Raw genomic sequence first — 23,364 nt, forward strand, 5'->3', positions numbered from 1 at the left:
ATAGCCAACCTACCTTGCAAGGGTAGAGATGGTGTCCATGGTTACAAATTATTGAGGTGTTAATTAATTTGTGTCATGATAGTCTTATTGTTGGGATCCCTAGACACTAATCTAAGCCCTTCTTCACTGCCAACTTTATTAATTACAAGCATAAAGATTGCCCTCTACTCCGTTCCCAAAGGAGAGATTGAATAAATTCAATAAAGTTTGAGAGGTTGATATTAAGGGAAAATGTCCAATCCATCACACATTCATTCTACGAGATTGGAGAAAATTCCATGGTTCATTGTAGGATTAGCTCAAGAGGACATGACTTGATTCTGATATGTATTGATGCGTTGTGCAACTATAAGGGACTATTTAGATGGTTAAATCTCTAGTTAATGATTGACTATATATATATATGCAAAATGATTAAAATGTGCCTTGAATATTTGTAGTCAATATAAGTGAGTAGGCTTGTAGGAGCTATATTCATGTGCAGAATTCAGGAATTAGCTTGATTTTCAGTGAACAAACCCAAATGCATCAATTCAAGATAAGAAGTGTCTCTTTTACTACAAGGGAAATATAAACTTCAGATCGTGAAATGATCTATTATGCTTATGTATAACTTAAACCTCAAGCTTGTTATGCTGTGGGCCTATAGGAGATAAGAACATTAGGTCACATGGTTGAACCAAGTTTCTTAGAAGCCTAATTGGCTATATCTTAGTAATTTCATGTAGCTGTTGGATGTGTAAAGACTCCAATTTAATGTTCATGGCATCCCTCTGATTGTGTGTGTGTGTGTGCGTGTGTGTGTGTGTGTGTGTGTGTGTGAGAGAGAGAGAGAGAGAGAGAGAGAGAGAGAGAGAGAGAGAGAGATCAATTTATAGTTATAATATTCACCCACATAAATTCTTGAGTTTGAACTTGCTACACACTTCCGAGTCATTTGCACTTATTAGAAAAAAGGAGTGAAATGGGTGAAGAGAGCCGCAATGCAAGCATATTGGTGAGAGGTTTTTGAAGTCTCAATATAAACCTTTTAATTCATTGTTTGATCTTTATGAGCATGGGAGGAACACACACACCACGCTTCCCCCACGTGGGATAAACTCTATGGTGCTTGAACCCTCAATTAGGAGGATTCTATTCAAGCAGCTTACCAACTAAACTATTGCCCAATGATAAGCCAAAGTAAACTTTACTAGAGCAGCTTTTGTTCAAATCAAAAAAAAAAAAAGCTTTCGAATGTATATCAATAGAGAAGAGAGCAATCGATTTACAATCGAACAATGAATACCTATTATCCGGGGCGGCCTTGCCCCATTGATCTCAAGAGTTGATCTCTCATGACCCACCTTGTTTCCCATAGTCATGACTCAATAGGATTGGCACCCAATGTGTCAATGCCATAGGCAAAGGCAAGTGGGCGATAAGAACGAAACAGAAGCATAGGACTTATAAGCTTTTCTCAATTAGTGTTTTCAGCGTGAGGAGATGGACATCCCAACACACAATTAGGCCTAATACGAGTGCTCAAATTCTCCCTCCCCTTTTTTTCTCGTTCTTTATGCTCTTTGTTTTCACTGTAGTAGCGTAGTGTCTTTCGAGCGCGCTGCGACGTTACTTCCCCTCTCGACAGGAGGAGAATATCCCGCAGACGCTTGGATCGTTTTGATGTGAGCAGGGGGGATTCGATCTGCGTCTTTGCTTGTCAAAAACATCTACTTCTTCTCGGTATTCATCTGTGCATTTGAGCAGGCATCAGGCAGCTGCCACAAGCGTGTGTACATCTCCCTTGTGTCCACCCACCCACGATCAATCTGTCTGCCAAATACTCTCCTACTCGAAACGTTCTCCCTTCGCAGCTACGACACTGCTCCGAGCTACCCAACTGGCGCAAAAGCAGCCCTTGTAGCTCAAGCTTCAACATCAACTTTTCTTCCTCTCGGATTTCAGGTGATGAGACTTCCTCTCTCTCTCTCTCTCTCTCTCTCCCGCCCCTCTCCTCCCCTTTCGCCCATTTTTCGTTTTTCCTCTTTATTCTCATAATTCATCTTCCTGTTTCGCTACGCAGAAGCTACTCCGCCCCAGGTGGAGCTTTTGCTCAACATGATCCGGAGCTCAGAGTCATACTTAAGGTCTCATTGCTGCCTTCTCCAGCAAGGCCTTCTCAGTGAATTGTTTTTGTAGGAGCCAACCTAGCGACTCGTGTACCGCGGGGACTTGGAATAGGGTGGGATAGCCGGCCAGCATGGAGAGCTCAAGAGGCTTTGATAGTGGTCCCTCCCGACCTCTCACCCGGACTTTGACCACAGGGAATCTCCAAGATGTTAAGGACCCTGAGGTTGTCCCCTCGTCACTCTCGAGCATTGCACCTATCCTGCGGGTAGCAAACGAGATTGAAGAGAAGGCTCCTCGTGTTGCCTACCTTTGTATGCTCTCCCAGCATTTGATCCTTATATATGATACCTCGTTCTTCCCCTCACTTCTTGATTTTTCCCTGCAGGTCGCTTCTATGCTTTTGATAAAGCTCACAAGATAGATCCATCTTCCAGTGGCCGAGGAGTCAGGCAGTTCAAGACTGCTTTACTCCACAAGTTAGAGAAGGTTTTTTTTTTTGGCAAACTAATAGTGGATGCATGTATTTTGAATCCCGTTTGATTCAAGTTGTTTGTTTTTTGGTTTTTCTGCATTTTGCAGGATGATAACGAGACTCTTAAGGCAAGGTCTGCAAAAAGTGATGCAAGGGAAATGCAAAACTTTTATCAGCAATTCTACACGACATACGTGGAGTCGTTGGAAAATTCGGCTGGTGATAATGTAGATCGGTAAGTTGTCTTGATTCTTTTAAGGGTGCTTAAATATTTCAGACACCTTGCAAATTGGTTTTTCTTGTGCACGTTAGTCTATCAGTAGTATAATAGTTCAAACAGATATTGTTATGTTCTAACGCTCAAAAACATAGTATTGTATTTGGTTTGAGCATTGCCTTTTTTCATGGAGCTTTAGTGTTTGTTCAATCACGTATCACACCCTCTATGGGCGCTGATGGTGTTAGTGGGGACGTTGTAGTCTTTAGTCAACACAATGCATGATGGAGTAAACAGGTATATTGTCTTGTTGGTGAGCGCCATGAGCTAATAACTTGCACTTTCTTTAAAGGTGTTTTTTTCAGCTTTCTTAGATACATCTAGGTCTGCATATCTCATGTTCATGTGTTTGCTTCTGCATGTATTTGTCTGAATGGTTAGAATGAGCCAGTACATCAATATTTAGAGAGTGTTTTTGGTAGGCCAGTTTTTTTGCATTCCTTAATCTCACCAAGCATTTTTTTTATATATTATGCCAATTGTATTCTCATCGTTTGCAGAGCACAACTTGCAAGGACATACCAAACAGCTGCAGTTCTTTTTGATGTCTTAAGAGCAGTGAATCAACAGAGTCAAGAGATGGTGGACAAAGATGTGAGGATAAAATGCCTATTATTCCAAAGTAATGAGCTGTTTTTGCTAATATTATTGCAAGGTTGGTCTGTTTTATTTGTCTACCTTCTTGAGCAGGTCATGGATAAAGCCGAAGAAGTTAAGTTCAAAACAGAGATTTATGTTCCTTACAATATACTGCCTCTTGACCCAGGTGGGAACACCCAAGCAATCATTATGTTACCAGAGGTAATGCAACCAGAACTGCAGGAACAGAAAAGTTTTATGGACATGATTGTATTTACTGTCCTTGTATAGAAAGCAGTCCTACCTTGATTACCAGTCCCATTTAGTATATTGCATATAATAAACAGCCTTCGTTTATTTGACGGAGGGTCTTAATCATGGATTTCCCATTTGAAGTTTGCCTGTTGCAGTCCTCAGGCATAGCAGGGGGTCCTTAGTGGCAGGCATGTGTCTACACGGATTCACAATCTCGGTAAACAGCCAAGAAACGTTAGGGTGGGTTCCCAATTCATGCATCCTTGAAAGATTCTCTTGGTGTATGCATTCGTAGTGAGGCCTCTGACCACTCCAGAAACTTGCACCATTTATCTTGATCTCATGAATTCTAAATGCTCCTTTCATCTCAGTCCTCACAGTTTTAAAACCATCAGATTTTTCTTGTCAAATGTTATGGACAGGCACATGCCCTGTTTGATCTTTGCCATTGATAAGTGCTAAGAAGGTGTAAAACTAAGTAATTAACCCACTATTTGCCCTATCAAGTCTTCATATGAGTAACCTGCTGTAAAAAACTTGCTAGTGGCACTACAGTGGTATGTGCCCTCTTCCTATTCACTTTTGAATCGGAATGTAGCCTCTAATTAAGAGGTAAATTGTTGTTGTAAGGGAATGTAATTGTCCCAGAGATAGTTACAACGATACACGTGTATAAGGCACATTGTCCTTACTGTTAATGACTCAAGCCTTAAGGTTCTTTTTAAGAAAAATTATGGCACGTGTAAGATGAATATGAGGACTCATGGGGACATGAACTTGATGGTGTGTGTACTACCTAAACCCAAAACCCAAACACCACCAGTGAGGTTGTTTTGCTCTTAAATCTGACCACTGATAGCTCATGAAGTTGTTGATTCAATGCTCAAGTATCCCTCTCTGTAGTTTGGTATTGGGTCTTTGTGTCCTGTCCTTATACTGCTTTAGGAAGGGAACACACTGGAGGCCATAATTTTTCTTTTAAGCACTCCCAAAATTTTGTGGCCCCTGAAGGTACTTGAGATGCTCAACACTTGGATGGGCATGCACTCAAGGCCTTGATCCTTTTTAAGCATCCTTAAATTCTTGGCCATGAAGGCATTAAGAAGACCATCATGCTACGATCCTTACATACTCGTGCCAAGGGTTTTTATATTGTGTAACTGAAGTGGAGCTTTATGTTTCCTGACAAGAGAAGTTCTTAAGGACACAGCTTTTCTTGTACTCACAGTGTGCTGTCCTAAAGGCATGGGGTAGTGTTGAGGACCCCAAACATGTTTTAAGTGCTCAAGATGATATGCAAAGGTCATAAAGCATGCTTTGTTAGACTATAATTTTATTTGTACGAACCTGCAAGATGCCAAAGCAAGCAAAAGTAAATCATGCTGTTAGGTATACCTGAGGGCATATTCTAAGCAGGTGAGATATGCAGATCTCATCAGAATGTGAACCCTTGCATGAACCAGGGAGCTGGGTCATGGATGCAATGTTGCAGACATTGAAGTTGAAAATGTTTCTCTTCAAAAGTCAGGGGCCTGTACAGGTAAAACAAGCTTACAACAAGCACATGTAAGGCATGCAGGGCGAAGCCGGTCGTAGTGGTAAGCATGCCATCGTCACATGTGAATCTAGGTTAGGTAATGGAAAAATTGTGGAGAAGAGACTCTGGGCACATTGTGTACATTGAACTAGTCTTTAGAGAAAGGGAAGGAGGGAGGAAGGAATGACGAGAGATGCAATGTCACTTGTGCAGGTAAGTGCTGCATTAGCAGCAATTCGGAATACTCGTGGGCTGGAATTTGGTCCTGCAAAACCGAACTCTCAGGAGTATGATGTTCTTGAATGGCTGCAGATTACGTACGGGTTTCAGGTGACTGCACCCACTTGAAGTTTTCTGAGATTAACCTTGATAACTTTGTTCGACCAGTTTGTCATGTGCAGCTTGAATGTTTTTCCAGAAAGATAATGTGGCAAATCAAAGAGAACATTTGATTTTACTCCTGGCAAATGTGCACATCAGGCAGATACCAAAGCCAAATCCACAAGACAAGGTGGGTACAGAATGTGTCCTTTCGCAAAAGTTTTGTGTAATGACGTATTTCTAGCCGTTGACATGAACACCATTGGAATGTTTAGCTGAGTGATGCAGCTCTGGACAGTGTTATGAAAAGATTATTCAAAAACTACAGAAGCTGGTGCAAATTTTTGGGCAGGAAAAGCAGCATAGAGTAAGCTTCTGTGTCTTTCTTTCTTTCGTGTGTGTGTGCCCCTCCTCTTCTTTTGTAAACACTCCCCCCCCCCCAAAAAAAAAAAAAAAAAAAAGAGAAAATTTTAAAGATCAAAGAGAGAGTAAGAAAATCCTCCTTGTCTAGGAATAGTCGCTTTGATTGAAATCTGAAGGCCTGTCTTATTTTTCACAGGTCTCCAAGCCTACAGCAAGAGCTTCAGCAACGAAAGATCCTATATATTTCTTTGTTTCTTTTGATCTGGGGGGAGGCTGCAAATTTGAGATTTATGCCTGAGAGCCTTTGCTACATATTTCATCACGTAATACTCTCACGAATCAAGTATATGCTGGACTTAAGCTGCTTTTTTTTTCGTTAGCAAAGTGTTATCTTGATTTTCTATTTTTCCAGATGGCCTCTGAACTTAATGGGATGGTGGCTGGCAAGGTGAGCTCTGTCACAGGGGAGAACATAAAACCAGCATATGGAGGAGAGCCAGATATATTTCTGAATAAAGTTGTGACACCACTCTACAACATCATAGCTGCTGTAAGCATTCCTGACTAGAACCTTAAGCAAAAAATTTGAAAGGAAAGAAAATGTGCTTATCAGTAACCTGTAGATTCTAATATGCAAGAGTCGTGGAAGTCTCACTCTACGTAAGACCTTAGTGGAAACCATAAAACTTGAGTGACTCTACTAAAAGAGACACATAAAAGCCCTCTAAATCAAGAGAATGTTGGAATACTAGATGGGAGCCATGGTTCACCTCACAGGTGGATATTCCCATCTAGGGTAGATAGATCATGTCAATAAGGTCTTTGTGGATTGTATGTTCTCTGATCTCTTGCTTTTGAAGAGTGTGTCTTGAGGGAAATTCATTATGAATCCTACTTTGCTCTGAATGTGTGATGGACTATGTGTTCTTGATAATCAATCTAACAGTTTTTAGAAAATCTTGCTGGCTGCAAGACTCTTTTGCGTGTGCTTTATGCAAATGCACCAACCAGTGTTACTAGCAAGTTGTGAAAAGTCCATATACCTGCTCTTTGCTGTAGTTGCAAAATTCATAGTACCAGCATTTTTCCGATGCATAAAGCCTGCCTTGCACATGTAGAGAAAACGTAGAACACTCGACATACTGCCCACATTTAGTAGAGAAAATGTAGAACACTCGAGACTTTGAACCCGGAAAACCCTTGGAACAAGGGTCTCACCTCATGCTAGCCTACCGGCTGGGCAACGCCATGGAATGCACTGCCGAGAAAGTACATCTATCTCAAGTACGGCCGAGCACAACCACAAAACAACACTCACTCCTTGATCTGCTTCTGGGAGATACTGGAGCCACCATCGGATAGGAACTTGATTCCCTCTCAGCTCTTGGATGGGGAACCAATTCAAGGGAGTTGGCATGAGAGGATAATGTCGCAAGTGAAAGAGGTTTGGTGAAGATATCAATAGGGTTGTCTAATATCAGAACATACTCTAGTCTAATAGAGCCATCCTGGGTCTTTTCATGAACATAATGGTAATGTATCTCTATATGCTTGGTCCGGGCATGAAACATAGTGTTCCTCTCATTGCCTATACAACTTTGATTGTCAAAGTAGATCGTGGTCGTCTATTGCGGCAAGCCAATGTCCGAAAGTAGCCTTCGTAACTGCATTGACTCACATGTAGCACTGCCAACAGCCCTATACTCTGCTTTTGATAAGGCAACTGTAGGTTGTTTCTTGTTGCTCCATGAAACTGTGGAATGCACCGTTGAGAAAGTACGTCTATCTCAAGTACGACCGAGCACTACAAAACAACACTCACTCCTTGATCTGCTCCTGGGAGATACTGGAGCCACCATCGGATAGGAAGTTGACCCCCTCTCAGCTCTTGGATAGGGAACCAATTCAACAGAGTTGGCATGAGAGGATAATGTTGCCAATGAAAGAGGTTTGGTGGACCCCCTCTCAGCTCTTGGATAGGGAACCAATTCAACAGAGTTGGCATGAGAGGATAATGTTGCCAATGAAAGAGGTTTGGTAAAGATATCAACAGGATTGTCTGATGTCAAAAGATACTCTAGTCGAATAGAGTCATCCTTTGTCTTTTCACGAACATAATATTATTGTATCTCTTTATGCTTGGTCCAGGCATGAAACACAATGTTCCTCGCATTGCCTATACAACTTCAATTGTCAAAGTAAAGTAGATTGGGATCGATTGCTATGGCAAGCCATTCTGCGAAAGTAGCTTGCGTAATCACATGTAGCATTGCAAACAACCCTATATTCTGTCTCTGTAGATGATAAGGCACATGTAGGATGTTTTTTGCTGCTCCATGAAACTGTTCCCGAGTCAAAAGGAAAGGTGTAACCTGTAGTTGACCACCATCCATTTGGATCTCCACCCCAATCTGAATCACTGCATCCTCAAAGAATGATCTTGGAGGTCCGCATCTCCAGCCGCATCATGAATGCCTAATGACTTGGTTGTCTTTCAATACTGGAGAGTCCAAAGAGCCCATTCCATATGGGACTTGGCAGGTCTCTTCATGAAAGAGCTGAGAAGTCCTAGCGGGAAACTGACATCAAACCGGGTGTTGAGTACCCAAATAAGAGAATAGGGAAGCTTCCGATACTTTGCAGCATTTGCTATATCTGAGGGTTAATATTGTGACAACTTCTAGTCGGGATCCATAGGAGATGAGGTAGGCTCGCACTCAGTTGTATCAAATGCTTCCAACAACTCTTGGACATAGCACTGCTGAGAGAAAGATGTCCCCCTTTGTTTGCCATATCTCCAATCCAAGAAACTAATGAAGCAAGCTAAGACCGGCCGTCTCAAACTCTTCAGCATAGGTCTCTATAGTATTGTGGATGTGCTCAACATGGCTACCTGTAATCACAAGATCATCCACATAGAGGATAATAAGAGTCACCAATCCTCATTGTAAATATGCGTCTACAGAAGAAGGACGAAAGGAGTGCCATAGGAAGAAACAATCTATCTTTTTGTACCTCTCTCAAGAGGCTTGTTTCAGGCCATAGAGAGCCTTCTGTAACCTTCAAACTATGCCAATGAAATGTGGATCCAAGAACCCTCGAGGTTGCTCCACTATACCTTCTCCTCTAAATCCCTATTGAGAAAAGCCGAGACGACATCCGTGTGATAAACGTGCCACTCGAAGAGGGCAACAAAGGCAAAACCGTCCAACTGCTCTCCATTTTTGCAGTTGATGCAAAGGTCTCATCGTAGTCCACACCATGTCTCTGAGAGAAGCCCTTGGCAATGAGTTGTGCCTCGTGCTTATCCAAAGAACCATTAGAGATGCAAAGGTCTCATCGTAGTCCACACCATGTCTCTGAGAGAAGCCCTTGGCAACGAGTTATGCCTCGTGCTTATCCAAAGAACCATCAGATTTGTACTTGGTCTTGTATATCCATTCGACACCAATCACCTTTTGTTTGGTAGGCCGTGGAACCAACTCCAAGGTGTCACATGCACATCTAAACTTATGTGTACGTGGACAAGCTACTTCATGACAAGGGTTCAATTAGCTTAGAAGTGTTATGGCACCTTTGTGAGTCTGTTCGCAGACCCCGTGCATGTCCACACACTTAGAGTAGATGCATAGCCTCTGGTTGCACACAGCATGATCATCACATTACCATCAGAACCCATCAGGAGCATTTTTATAGTGCACAGACCCATTTTCCCTATTTTAGCCATTTTTCACTTATTATTATTAAGCGACTTTGTTGTGAAACTGGGTAGGGCAATTTAGCCAAGCCAATATATAAGAGAACCTAGCGCTAGCACTTTTTGGCAGAAGAGGCAGCAGTCCACAATTGAAGTGCACCTTCTCAGCAAGACGGCAAGACGACCTAGCGTTTTCAAGCCACCAAGACCAGCCAGCGTTTTTCATTAAGTGCAGATCAGCCCCAGCGTTTTGCCACTTGCAGATCAGCCTGGCGTTTGCAGTTTTCCCAGCGTTTTCTCCAGCAGATACAGATTCAGCCCTAGCGTTTTTGGACAGCAATTCAGCCTCAGCATTTTGCAGTTCCTTGGCGACAAGCACCAGATTTGCATCAGCGTTTTGCATTTTCAGCCTATAGACTCCACACTGCAGCCCCCGAATCTTGCAGACCTCACCTTTCCCCAGTAGATCCTCGCCGCACGGTTAGATTAGCCAAAGTTTGCAGATTTAGCCCGCTATTCGCAGATTTCAGCATCTATGTTTTCAGTGCGTCGTCATCATCGCTGTCGTCACCGACATAGAGTGAGAATTCAGCAGATACAAGATTTGCAGATTTCAACCCGTAGCGTTTTCAATTTTCAGCCGGTCTCGTCGTCGACATCTTCAGCAAGTCCATTGCATTGTAGAGATTTGTGCAAATAATAGTAGACCGCTCTCACCATAGAGTGTGGGGCCTTCGGAGGAGGGTGTAACAACATTCTGGTGTCGTATTCTTCTTTCTCTCTCTCTCAGTCTCAGCACCTTCATTCACAGTGCCACTTTGTTTGTGATCATTTGCACTCTCTCACTAAAGGAACGAAAGGTTCTCCCTTCCGTAAGTAAAAGGAACCTTGAGCACAATTCGGAGCACTCATCTTGAGCAAAGTTCAACATTCACTTCCGCGGCACCGAACACAAGGTGTTATTCTTCGTGATGGAATTGAGCTCTTTTTGCATGGCCAACTTCCACTTTGATTGTAAAAGCGCCTCTTCGAATTGGTCTCTGTTCTTGATGAGTGTAGACATCAAAGCATAGTTTACTTGTAATAAAGGCCCATCTATCTCAGCAAACCGAAGTTGCTGAGAATGTCACATCATACTTGCATCACGCCAATTTGGTGGAAAATCTGAAGTTGTTGCATATCACAAAGTCTCCAATAGCCTCTTAAGTAACTTGTCTGACTTGCCCCTGGAAGAGGGAGCTATTGGTATATCTGGCTCTACCTTTGCACTATGGTGAGAACCTTTGTCATTTGCATCATTTGGAACGGGTGCATTCTTCTCTAGAGCCTTAGAAACAGGAATGGGAGGAGAGGTTCATGAACCTCAAGAGGAACATGATCATCGGTATCTCCAAGTATGGGGGTTGTCGTGGAAGACTTGGTAGTGGAAGTGTCCTGAAGGAATATGCTCGTTGAAGATCCCATCACGGCTCAATACAATGTCCTGCTTCATTGGATCATAGAGGCAATATCCCTCGGAAAGACTTTGGTAGCTGACAAAGAACATTCTGTTGCACTTGGAGTGACCCATAGTCACAACAAGAAATGGAATAAGCAGAAACAAAACCGGTAAAACCGGAGTTTTGAGGTTTTGATCGAGGTCGAAGTGGTCAAGAAACGACATTTCTTTTAATTAAAATATAAACTTAGTGTACAAACTATTATAGGACTTAAACATACACACATTCACCCATAGAGCCACCCAAAATGCCGAAAAAAGTCACAATAAGTGTGACTAGAGAAGCCACAAGACTCTCTCAAGTACCCGGTAAACCTTGGGGACTCGGGAGAGAGGGAAAGCGTAATGCATAGAGCACAGAGTCTGCATACAAAGAAATGGAAGTGCATAAAAATGATACTAAGGCTAATCGATAATCGATTGAGAATCAAAAGCGACATGCAGATTTTTTACTTAAAAAAAGAAGCGGCTGGTGGAAAGCGGCTAGTCCTTTTCTTTAGCAAAGAAATGGCGTCTCTTGTGACTTCCCCCTCTGCTCCTTTGGTACATGGAGGTATGCATTGTTCTCAAATATCCGAAAATGAGAAACATCGGGCTTTCTACCAAAGTAAGCCTCAAACGAAGTCTTCCTCGGTCTGAAGAGGTTGGAGATCGATTTATAGTGTGAACTGTCGTCGCAATTGCCTCCGCCCACATGGTGGTGGAGCCGTAGGTGGACGTCCAAAGGGCAACAGTGGTTGCACTGCGGATATTATGTAGACGTTCTCCTGAAGCCATACGTTGGAAGATACCTGGAAGAATTGGGATATTATATCGAGAGCTTCGCCAAGAAGACGTAACAAGGGGATTGTGAGAAGGGATAGGAGGAAGAGTAAATCTAAGAATTTGGTTGGAGGGATAACAAGGGTAACAGGAGGAAAAAGAGAACCCAAATACGTGTGCAAAGCCTCCAAATCAATCAAGGATTAGAGAGAAGAGCGGGATGCTCTTGTAACATTGTCGGGGGCCTTGAACTGCCATTGTCAGCAACCTTAGTTGGGTATTTCTTTCTTGATTGAATTCTTCAAGTACAATGGTCTGATAGATGCAATGTGGAATCCAAGAGCTCAAGCAATCATGCGATGATCTCTACACTTCCTGTTCGTGTCTAAGTGAGCAAGCAGTGGGTGCTTTGATAGCAAGGCGCCTTAAAAACAATATTAGGGTTTTCAATAAGCAAAGCTCCTCAAAAACACCCCCTTTTTGCTTTTTCCTAGGCGTTGTTTTGGATAACAAGAGAAAAAGTGTGTTTTTCATGTTTTTAAATTCAGTTTTATAGAGAAAATCTCTATTTTAAGAGGAAATTTGCATTGTTCTAGAGAGGATTAACAAATTCAAGAGAAAAAATTTGCAGAGTAGAGAGAATAAAAAATTCGAGCTTAGAGAGGAAAATCAGGACTATCCAAGGAGTGAATGTAGGGAGAGAGAGTCAATGCGTGACATAGAAGGATTTTGGATTTGACGAAGAAACTGGTAGGGACTACCTTTCTAGAGAGAGATTCAATGATTGGGCAAACAAACGCAATGATCGGTAGTGTCTGTGATATTAATGTAGAAACCCTAACCCTAAAACTTGTCATAGCTAGAGACACGGATGTAGATGATCGTGTACGATCACCCCATCCATCATAGAGCATAGATCAACCACACTTCGAATGGGGAAAATTGATGATCAAGGAGGAAGGGACAATGGGTCGAATCAAAACTAAGCTCTTGATATGTAGATCATAGATAGAATGGGTCTTCAAAGTCGAGGGAAAAGTGACTGACATGCTGGAAATCAAAACAGAAGTACTGGCATTAATATCACATGTAGAAGAGGGCTTGAAAATGGGGATTGGTTGTGACAAAACATGAGGAGAATATCCAGTGGTTGGAAAGAGACAAAAGGCTGCTTAGGTAGAGCGATTGTACACACTGCTGCTCATTAATAAAATAAGCAATTACCACCAGGGAGCTTGTTTATGGGTCAGAGCTTGCAACTTTGTCTTTGCCTCTGGCATGAAGTGATTGAGAAACCATAGTTGGTCCCATGTCTGCCATAGAAAGGGTGCGCTAGTAATGGTGATGGCGAACGCTCTAAATGCTCACCATTTAATGTCTTGTTATCACTCTCTGTATTAGGAAAGCATGCGACCTTTTTGTAGTCTGTAGTATGGTAAGTGCCTATCAAGAATTTTCAAACATAGTACGTAAAGATGGTGTTTAGCTCTGCATGGAGCAGAGAATTCTTCTATGGTTAAATGCCCAATAACTGACAGAGGGGTGCACTGTGGACTCTAGAGATCTTCTTTCTCAGTACAGATATTGAATGGAAATGGGAAAAGGGATACTTCTGTCCTGCAAACTATGCAGTGTGGTACTTAACTATTTATAGCTGTTAATTGCCAGGAGGTCAGTAACAACAATCGAGGAACAGCTCGTCACTCTGCATGGCGCAATTATGATGACCTGAATGAATACTTTTGGTGAGTGCAGTGTTGTGGGCTCTTGGTTTTGAAATGCGGTTAGTTCGTTTTCCATGTGGCTATATATGCTATGTTCTCATCGTTACCACAGGTCTGTTGACTGCTTCCGATTAGGCTGGCCAATGAGACCAGAAGCTGATTTTTTCAAACCACCCAGAGCAAAGACCAACCACAGACAGGTTGGCTTTTTTCCTGGTTAGACCAAACTTTTGTCGAGAAGCAAATTATAATTGCCTGGCTTTTGCCTTAAGGTGCAGGGAAGGTTTGTAGGAAATAAAAGGGCTTCTTGGATCGGCAAAACCAATTTTGTTGAAGTTCGATCTTTTTGGCATGTATTTAGAAGCTTTGACAGGATGTGGTCATTCTTTATTTTGGCCCTTCAGGTACCAAGTAACCCTTGGATTTCTCATTAGCATCATTTGGCTGAAGTTAAATCAATCAGTAATAGGAGTCCTCTTTACAGGCAATGGTCATTATTGCTTGGAATGGATCGTTGAAAGAAATTTTCCACGAACATATTCGCAAAAGAGTTTTGAGCGTATTCATAACAGCAGCAATACTGAGGCTGATTCAAGGTATGCTAAGATCTGACGACTGCCTGTGGTTTGAAATGAACTTCTTGATTTTTGTGTGTTGGTTTTTGGCTTCCATGTAGTTCAAACTTGTCTCAATCTACTGCTGAGTCTAACTAGAGATCATGAAAAGGTTTGGCTACAAAGAATTTCTGTATTGTAGGGTTTCAAAACAGTATAGTGGCAACTAAGAAGTGTGAGAATTTTTTGTTCGTGGGGATGATCAAGGGAATTTTTTTCAGTCGAAAGGTTATGTTAAACAAAGGTCAATCTGGGCGAAAAAAAATTAGGATGTTATTATCTTGATAACTCTGCTTACTAGTTTTTTTTTTGGTTTTCTGATATACAATTTTTAGAAACTGTGCTGCCTTGATCTTCTTACAATTTGCCCTACGTTCAAGAATATTATTTACAAGGGTTTGTATATGAAAGGCTTGTCATTTCATAACTGTATTTTGTTGGCTTATTTTTTGTACAGCAATAGTGGATATTGGTTTGAATTTGAAGGCGTGGCGGAGCATGCGGCTCACAAACATGCTCCGCTACATACTCAAAGTAGTGGTTGCTGCTGGTTGGGTCGTAGTTCTCCCTGTGTGTTACGCTCGCACATATTCAGATATTGCTTTTGTAAGCAACTTCAAAGACCTCCTTGGGGGGGCTGGAGGAGGACGATCACTTTTTTTAACAGCTATCTTAGTGTATCTGGCTCCTGATGCACTTGGTTTGATAATGTTTTTGCTTCCGCCACTGAGGCGGCGCATCGAGCGGTCCAATAATGTGTTCATGAGGCTACTTCTTTGGTGGGCACAGGTATGATAAGCTTGTGTCATTGAACTTGAGTTGCCAAAAATTTGTCACTGTGCCTGCTTTGTTGATAGTTTTTATACAACAATGTTGCAGCCACCTTTGTTTATTGGACGAGGAATGCATGAAGACTTCTATACCCTTTTCAAGTGAGTTGAATGAATTTTTGGTTCTAGTTGGATATGTTGTTTCGATACCTGACCTCACCTAGTTCCATTCTTGTGAAAGATACACCCTCTTTTGGGTACTCCTCCTTGTGAGCAAGCTGTTGTTCAGTTTCTATGTTGAGGTTAGAGTTTTGATATGAATTTGCATTTTCTTTTGATTGCACAATAAGAACCCCCCTTTGCCCCTTTTTGTGATGTAGACACAGATGTTCTCTTTCTCAGCTGTTTCTGCCAATTCTTTCTTTGTTAAATCATCTGCAGATCATGCCATTGGTGGGGCCTACAAAAGAAATAATTCAAGCTCCTACGGGCAATTATCATTGGCATGAGTTATTCCCAAGGGGTGCGTATGATTTACTTATGTTCTTGTCACATGCTGATGAAACAATTCTTGTGGTCTGACGTTTGGAGACACGCTTACTGTACAGGAAACTATAACATTGGTGTGGTGATCGCACTATGGTCTCCTATTATATTGGTGAGAGAACAATAAGTTTGTGTTTCATCGTCTGCTCAAAATTTCAGTTGATTTGGGAGTCAAAAGATGGTCAAATCTTCTTTAAAAATTTGAGAGCAGGTGTACTTTATGGATGCTCAAATTTGGTATGCAATCTGGTCAACAATTTTTGGTGGTATACATGGAGCTTTCTCACGGCTTGGTGAGGTTTGTACTGGTTTCACAGCTTACTTTTTAATTTTCAGCAATTTGAACATGTTTGAGCAGCTTTAATCTGATTGATCTTGTAAGAGATTGAGAAAGACAGCTATTAGCAGTTGATAAACTTTTGAGCACACCTTTACAAAGTTGTGTTAATGTCAGTCCTGAAAACAAGAAGGCTCTATTTCTGAAGACGTTGAAGCATGTTGCTTCTCCTTGTATGAATTTTCTAGAGAGGGAAACAGGCTATCGCAATTTTTGAAGGGTTAAAGAGAAAAACCTGAGGGACAAAGCAAATATCTAAGCTTTTGGAAGAGCCAAGTACTTGTATAAGGAGAATATACAGGCTCACTCTTTGAGCTAGGTTTTATGTGCTATAGGCTCTGTTCAGCATATTCTAAGGCTGAGTTCAGACGACCCGGTGGAAGAGTGGAGAGAAGGGAGTTGATGGAGTTAAATGGGGAGAAGGAAATATGATATTTTTGCAATTGTTAAGACTTTGCAAGCAGCAAGCTGCCTTCGTAGCTAAAATTGCAAACAAGCTTTTTGTAGTCTTATGTTCAAATGCTTTGATGGCTTTTATTCACCGGGGTGCATGTCAAGTTATATGTTGCTATGTGCCAGATACGTACGCTGGCCATGCTGAGGTCTCGTTTTCTTTCACTTCCTGGTGCCTTCAATGATAATTTGGTGCCTCCCACTTCTGAAGAGAAACCCCGACGCAAGGGTTTTACACTTCACAAGACGTACAAACGCCTTGATGAGGGTTTCAAACCAGCTCAGGAAGTTGAAAGGACACCAGATGGAGTGGAAATGTCAGCTATCAATGAAAAGGTTGTTTTTTAGACTCTTGGTGAATGAAGCAAATTAGAGTATTTGAAGCCATGGAAAGAATGCTGAGTAGCAGGTGTCTTTCAGGATGCTGCCGAGCCTCAGGTTCAAATTGCAAAGTTTTCGCAGCTTTGGAATGCGATCATTGAAAGCTTTCGAGAAGAGGACTACATTGACAACAAGGAGAGGGAGCTACTTCTAATACCATATAACTCGGATCCAACAATGAAATACATGCAATGGCCTCCTTTCTTATTGGCAAACAAGGTATATCTTACTAAGCTCTTGGTTAATTATCAACTTTTTTGGTGATCATCCCAGTGGTGATGTCAGGTTTTAAGACCTGGCTGGTTGTGATGTACACAAGCCAGCCTTTACAGATCTTACTCTTAGAAGCGTTGACGGAAGTACTCTTTCTGCATTGATGATTTTTTCAGATAGCTCTAGCATTAGATATTGCTCAGGACTTCACTGACTCTAAAACGGACGAGGAGTTGATAAAAAGAGTTAATGATACATACATGAAGGGTGCTATTGAAGAGTGCTATGACTTGTTGGTTGTAATACTGCGCATCATTGTGAAAGGCAAGCACGAGTGCAAGTAAGTGCCTCACAAGTCAAACATATTTCTTGGTCGTCTTTTGCCATAGATCTTACTCGTGGGCATTCTGTTTAGAGTTGTAGAAAATATCATCAAGGACGTACAAGACAACATTATGGGGAAAACTCTCCTTAAAGCTTTCAGAATGACAGCATTGCCCTTACTGTACGACAAAGTTGTTGAGCTTGTTGACATTCTGGTATGTTCGGATTCTATAGCAACTTCTCAATTAGCTCCAAGATTATGAAATTAATATCCTCTTTTAATGCCTGGCTAGAAAGATTCTGATCCAGGGAAAACGGAGCGGGTGACATATCTGCTGCAGGATATTCTGGAAGTGTATACAAGAGATGTAAAGAAAGAGAACAATCTGTAAGATGCATCCCTTTTTCTTTGTACATAGTTGAGTTGGGCAATAGTCTTATGATTGATTGTTCGGATTGCCTCCTGTATGTGTGCTTCTTGTGCTTATCTTCAAGATTAGCGTTCTTAAATGACTGTAGCTCAGCTCGTGTTGATTATGGTAATTCTAAATTATAGTTATGGCTGTGCTATAAAATGGGGAACACATCACGTAAGGCATTAGGTCTTAACCTGAGGGGGTTAAGTCCCTTAAGATGGCATTAAGCATTTCTCCTTTCCATATACGTCCACTCACACACATGTATGCCTGCTTGTATCCATGCGTAGACACACATGCAAACACTTTGTATATACAACACACATACATGCCAATTATATACACTCAAAAGTTTGTGTATGTGTAGACAGACATACAAAAACCGTACTCATAAATCATTCATATCCCAAAGTTCGTGTATTTGTGCATATGCATATCTATGCATATATGCATGGGAACATAAATGAACATGCACACAAAGATCCGTGTTTCTGTCTCGATCTATCATTGCACACACATGGCAACCCCCAGATACACAAGATATGCCTTTTTTCTTTTTGAAAGTGACATTCCGGAGGCGAGCCATCACCATCATTGGGGAGACCTTAAGAGTTCAGAGGGACGAGTCGATAATGTTTCTGTTGAAAACACACAACCACAGCTCTTTGAGAGGAAATCAATTGATTATCCTCCACCAGAGTCACTGATTGAAAAGGTAATTGTGGCTTGAAAAATCCTTTTGGACATTATTCAACTCACATTTGTCGGACTATGTTATGAGAACAAGTGCTACTGCAGATACAGAGGCTTCACCTCCTATTGACCATAACAGAGTCTGCTTTGGATATTCCTGTGAATCTTGAGGCAAGGAGACGTATTGCCTTTTTCACAAACTCCCTTTTTATGGAGATGCCTCCTCCCCCTAAAATCCGCAATATGCTCTCATTCAGGTTATTTAAATCTGCTTGCAAACGAAAAGATGCAGGACAAATTGAGACCTTTTTTACTGAACTTTTTGTGTTTGTTTTCCAGTGTTCTCACACCTTACTATAATGAAGATGTGTTATTCACTCGAAAAGGATTGGAAGAAGAGAATGAGGATGGCGTTTCCATTCTTTTTTACCTTCAGAAAATTTACCCAGGTGTGCTATTTTTCCTGCCTATGGATCTGAACAGTCTTTATCTGAAGGAAAGAGATACGAACCACGAACGGAGTCATCATTTAGGAAGTAATGTCGGCCATTTGTAAGATAGCCTAGAGTCCCTTATTTCATCCGAAGAGCAAATATGACAAGATGCTGAACTTAACCAAACATCAGATTTACTGGTAGCTTCGACGTTAAACAGCTATATTTCCCAGGGGCAGATCATTAAAAGGTCAAGCACTGCAGAGCCGCTGAGTCGGAGGCTGAACCCACCTACCCGTGCCACTCACATGCACACGCACATCATGCACGTGTAACCAGCTGAGCTTCTACTTGTTTGGGGCAGAGTCCAGACTATGTTTACTTTAAATCTGTTTGGACGCTTAAAGCTTTGTTTGCAATGTAGATTGGACGAGATTGTCCTCTTTTCTAGAAAAGCAAGAAACTTGAAAGATGTATGCTTTGTTTAGTGTACAACAGCTGAATTAGAGATAAGCTTTGTTCTCGCACCAAGCTTCTTACATCGCATTTATCTCTTGAGAAACACACATGCTCTGAGATCTTTTGGACTGTACAAGAAGCTTCTTTTTGCTGGAATGTATGAACACATGTTTTGAGCCAAGAGTATCCCATCCATGATCTTCAAAGGTGGCAGAGGCTTTAGCAAGAACTGGATATGGAGGGTGTAAGTCAAAACATGAATGAAAAAAGGTTTATTTGAATAAGGCACACTGCACTAGGTTGTTATTGGAAGTGGCCGTTGGTGGAATTTCTTTATAAACCTAGCATTGGTGATATGTGATATAATTATCAACTATATGTGACAGGATTGTATGGGAGGGGTCATGTACGGAGAGAGAGGAACTGAGAATGGTTACATGTTACATTTGTGGTATTAGTGCAGGGATGTAGGAAGCGTTCACAATTGAATTGAGTATTTGTTATGCCTCATTTGCATTGGGTATTGGAAAGCATTCACAATTCTTGAGAATGATAGGTTTTCATATGCCTTCTTTTCCTTTAGTTTGTGTCAGTAAGCAATGTTTTTAATGTGGCAATCATCAGAGTAGGACAAAGATCTCTGGACGCTGTTAAGTATTCATTTCTATTTCTAAAGATATAATGGTTCGTATTGAATATTGGAGTATCTACCTTCTATGCATGATGGTTCGTTGTAGGCTTCCCTTTGCTCTGGGGCCTTTCCCTAGCAATAAAGCATGACAAAGAAAAGTGAAGTTTTGTTCAAACACTGGTCTTAATCACATGGATTATAGACTTATTGTTCTTCCCGTAAGATAAGTTGCTTATGGTGTTGTTCAGATGAGTGGAAGAATTTCAAGGAACGAATGGATTGTACAGACATGAATCTTTGGGACAATGACAAAACTGCTGATGCAGTTCGACAATGGGCATCGTATAGATCACAGACATTAACAAGAACAGGTCCTTTCTTTTTATCTCCTCATGTACATTATTGTTTTGGCAGCACGATTAGTTGTGAGAAAATCAAAGGTGCTAGAGTTTTTAAATAGCTGGCTATAACTAAAACCGCTGAACTCTGCACAAACACATTCTTCTTAGCCCTAATATGATTGTAACCCTCCCCATATGTTTTGAGACGATGTATTATGTGATGATGATGTTGATGATGTAGGGAAGGCTTACATACCTACCCACTCTAGGTACCCTCATTTTTTTCTTTTAATGCTTCTAGGTCATTTTGGCCTTTTGAAGATGCTTATATAACATTTCAATTGATCTCTCTCTTTAATTGCTTTTTACAGGGATGGAAAGGTGGTGATATTGGAGTGACGTCCCGCATGACGGTGCGAGACCTATGGGACCACACTAAAGATGGCAACTTGGACTTGTAATGGGTCACTCCGTCTTGATGTAGGGGCCTTTTAGGGGCCTTTGAGGATAGCTTCACAGGGAGAGACATCATTTTCTACTCTGAGACGCATCAAGCCCCTGGGCAATCCATGTCACAGGTGAGCGGATATAGATGGGAGACAGAGACAGCCTACAGACAAGAGACCAGATCGGAGCATCGACGACGGGGCTCATAGGGAGTGGTAGTTCTATTCAGGGAGGAGATGCAGCCATTGATATGTATAGCGCGCAAGGATGAACATGCTAGGTACATGTGGGTGAGGCTCAAGGCAGAGACGGGCAGATACCTCTACATTGCTATCTGTTACTTTCCTCCTAGTACGTCAGTAAATGCATTATCTAGAGGATAATCCCCCTTTCCTATTTTGGATAATGACATATGGGAGTTTTCCAAGGATGGTGACATTATCATACTAGGGGATTTCAATGCTAGGACTGCCCACCACCAGACAATATATTTTATGATACTTCCGAGGAGATGCTTAGGGAGCTGGACGTTACAGAGATGGGTCTATCTAGACTATCACAAGACGAGGAATGCACTGAGTATGATAGATACTTGATAGATATGGGAACCACATATAGATTGGCCATTTTGAATGGCCTACAAAGATTTTTGACAGCTGGAGGTTTCACTTGCTTTCCACACGGACATGGTGCCAGCACAATGGATTATGTTATGGCCCAGCCATGTCTCATTCCATTCTTTTAGGATTTCACGGTGGGCACTAGGCCAATTGGAGTAGCAGTTGATCATGCTATCTTGTCTTCACCTTGATGTTTCGGTTCAGCACAACTCCATTAGATGAGGTCCCGACCTTCATGAGGGAGACGGATTCGGTGTATATGGATGAGATATACAAGCAGCCATGCTCCTAGGAGTCGGGACAGCCACTACATGAACTCACTCAGATATTGACAGAGACGCTCCATATGCAGCATCAGAGGCATACCCCATAGCCAGCCTACACGGAGACGATCTGGGAGCATGCCCTAGAACAGTTGGTATGATGAGGAAAGTAGAGAGACGAGGATCAAATTACAGAGGGAAGTGCTCATGGATATTACCACACATAGACAATCACTGATTATCTTTCGCCGCCTAGTGCGACAAAAGAAAAGGGCTTATCTATCTCAGCTAGAGCAGGATCTGTATCAGTTATTTATAAGTTAGGACTCAGGCGAAGCATGGAGGCTATTCCACGAGCATTCACCACCACCAACGATCGCCTCCACTGAGACATGGGGGGAATATGCCACATCTCTCTACACAGCACCTAGGCAACCACCTCTGCCAGACACACTAGAGACATGCCTGGAGACATGTTCTTTCTTTACTGTCGAGAGGGTAAGGAAAGCCATTGACAGGATGAAGACAAGGAGAGCACATGATCATGATGGTTTGGTAGTAGAGCACTCCATCCATGCCAAAGATATGCTTGCAGAGCTCGTGGCTATGATGTTTAATCGAGCCATGTATAAAGGCTTCATTGAGACTTGGAGTATGTCTACGATTGTGCCTATTTTCAAGTTAGGAGATCCCATGATTCTTGGGAATTATCGCACCATCATGGTTGGTCACACATTAGCTAGGCTGTATGCGTCCGTTCTTGAGCAGGAGTTGAGTAGATGGGCAGAGCAAGAGGGCATAAGAGCACCAAGGCAAGGAGGTTTTAGGAGAGGTTTCTCCACTCTTGACCAGATCCTGACACTCACAACTATTATTGAGGAGGTTTCAGGTGAGGTTTCTCCACTCTTGACCAGATCGTGACACCAAGGCAAGGAGGTTTCAGGAGAGGTTTCTCCACTCTTGACCAGATCCTGACACTCACAACTATTATTGAGGAGGGTAGACACCATGGCAAAAGGATCTATTGTAGCTTTGTGGATTTCCGCAAAGCTTTTGACATAGTGCCGAGAGCAAGACGAATATGCAACCTACAGGACATGGGTGTGTCTACAGAGGTGATATGGGGTATTCTTGCTCTATATAGGACAGTGATGGGGCGGGTACGCACCACTGAAGAAATGTCTGACATGGTCCACTCCACTATTGGAGTAAAGTAGGGATGTCTCCTATCCTTGACTCTTTTTGGGATATATGTGGATGAGTCTTTTTGCGCCAGGGAGACAGGGGGGCTCAGCTCGAAGGGAAATGGATTCCGTTGTTACTATATGCTGATGATATTGTGCTGATTTCTGACTCTCCAGAGGGGTTGCAACATCATTTGGATGCTCTGCATACATTTGCTCGTGGGAGTGGATTGTCTGTCAACCTATGGAAAACCAAGGTTATGGTGTTCAACACCACACCACAGTCGGTCAAGAGATCAACACCCACATTTATGGACGGCCAGGAGACTGTGGAGTACACAGATGCATATACTTATCTGGGGGTAGCCTTCGGTGGACTGGCGTTTTCACTAAGGAGAGCATCAGAGACTAGATTGACGAGAGCATATGCAGCTTTGGAAGGACTGGAGAGGATGTGTTCGCAGGTTCGGTTTCAGGAACCACAAACATAGCTCTGGCTTTTTGACACTCTAGTGACTCCAGCTATGCTCTATGGAGTTCAGGTATGGGGACCCTTAGTAGACCACCATGGGAGATCTGGCAACACGAATGGATGGAGATGTATGGAGAGGCCTCTGGTCTCTATGATCGCTCGGATGATT

General features: G+C 42.1%; 1 protein-coding gene across 3 annotated transcripts in view; it reads left to right on the top strand.

Moving 5' to 3' along the window:
• Positions 1-2,100: 2,100 nt before the first annotated feature.
• The window catches only part of LOC147445512 (callose synthase 3-like), a 58,042-nt gene continuing 36,778 nt past the window's right edge, over positions 2,101-23,364 (top strand). Inside the window, exons 1-29 of one of the 3 annotated variants that reach the window (XM_086525015.1) lie at positions 2,101-2,423; positions 2,498-2,598; positions 2,692-2,819; positions 3,362-3,455; positions 3,552-3,662; positions 5,446-5,562; positions 5,651-5,743; positions 5,829-5,920; positions 6,113-6,239; positions 6,329-6,466; positions 13,542-13,618; positions 13,710-13,797; positions 13,870-14,001; positions 14,082-14,193; positions 14,669-15,000; positions 15,091-15,143; positions 15,223-15,283; positions 15,423-15,504; positions 15,590-15,639; positions 15,739-15,825; positions 16,444-16,653; positions 16,738-16,917; positions 17,088-17,251; positions 17,327-17,450; positions 17,529-17,623; positions 18,216-18,366; positions 18,450-18,601; positions 18,684-18,793; positions 20,117-20,239. In XM_086525015.1, coding sequence (XP_086381141.1) covers positions 2,243-2,423; positions 2,498-2,598; positions 2,692-2,819; positions 3,362-3,455; positions 3,552-3,662; positions 5,446-5,562; positions 5,651-5,743; positions 5,829-5,920; positions 6,113-6,239; positions 6,329-6,466; positions 13,542-13,618; positions 13,710-13,797; positions 13,870-14,001; positions 14,082-14,193; positions 14,669-15,000; positions 15,091-15,143; positions 15,223-15,283; positions 15,423-15,504; positions 15,590-15,639; positions 15,739-15,825; positions 16,444-16,653; positions 16,738-16,917; positions 17,088-17,251; positions 17,327-17,450; positions 17,529-17,623; positions 18,216-18,366; positions 18,450-18,601; positions 18,684-18,793; positions 20,117-20,239 — 3,565 coding nt within the window. In that variant the 5' untranslated portion in view covers positions 2,101-2,242. Of the gene's footprint in view, positions 2,424-2,497; positions 2,599-2,691; positions 2,820-3,361; positions 3,456-3,551; positions 3,663-5,445; positions 5,563-5,650; positions 5,744-5,828; positions 5,921-6,112; positions 6,260-6,328; positions 6,467-13,541; positions 13,619-13,709; positions 13,798-13,869; positions 14,002-14,081; positions 14,194-14,668; positions 15,001-15,090; positions 15,144-15,222; positions 15,284-15,422; positions 15,505-15,589; positions 15,640-15,738; positions 15,826-16,443; positions 16,654-16,737; positions 16,918-17,087; positions 17,252-17,326; positions 17,451-17,528; positions 17,624-18,215; positions 18,367-18,449; positions 18,602-18,683; positions 18,794-20,116; positions 20,240-23,364 lie in introns of those variants that run through there. The other 2 variants (XM_086525016.1, XM_086525017.1) reach the window with 2 other exon arrangements.

Source organism: Adiantum capillus-veneris, chromosome 12 (genome assembly GCF_014529385.1).
Source record: "Adiantum capillus-veneris isolate H3 chromosome 12, ASM1452938v2, whole genome shotgun sequence".
Taxonomy (NCBI): Eukaryota; Viridiplantae; Streptophyta; class Polypodiopsida; order Polypodiales; family Pteridaceae; genus Adiantum; species Adiantum capillus-veneris.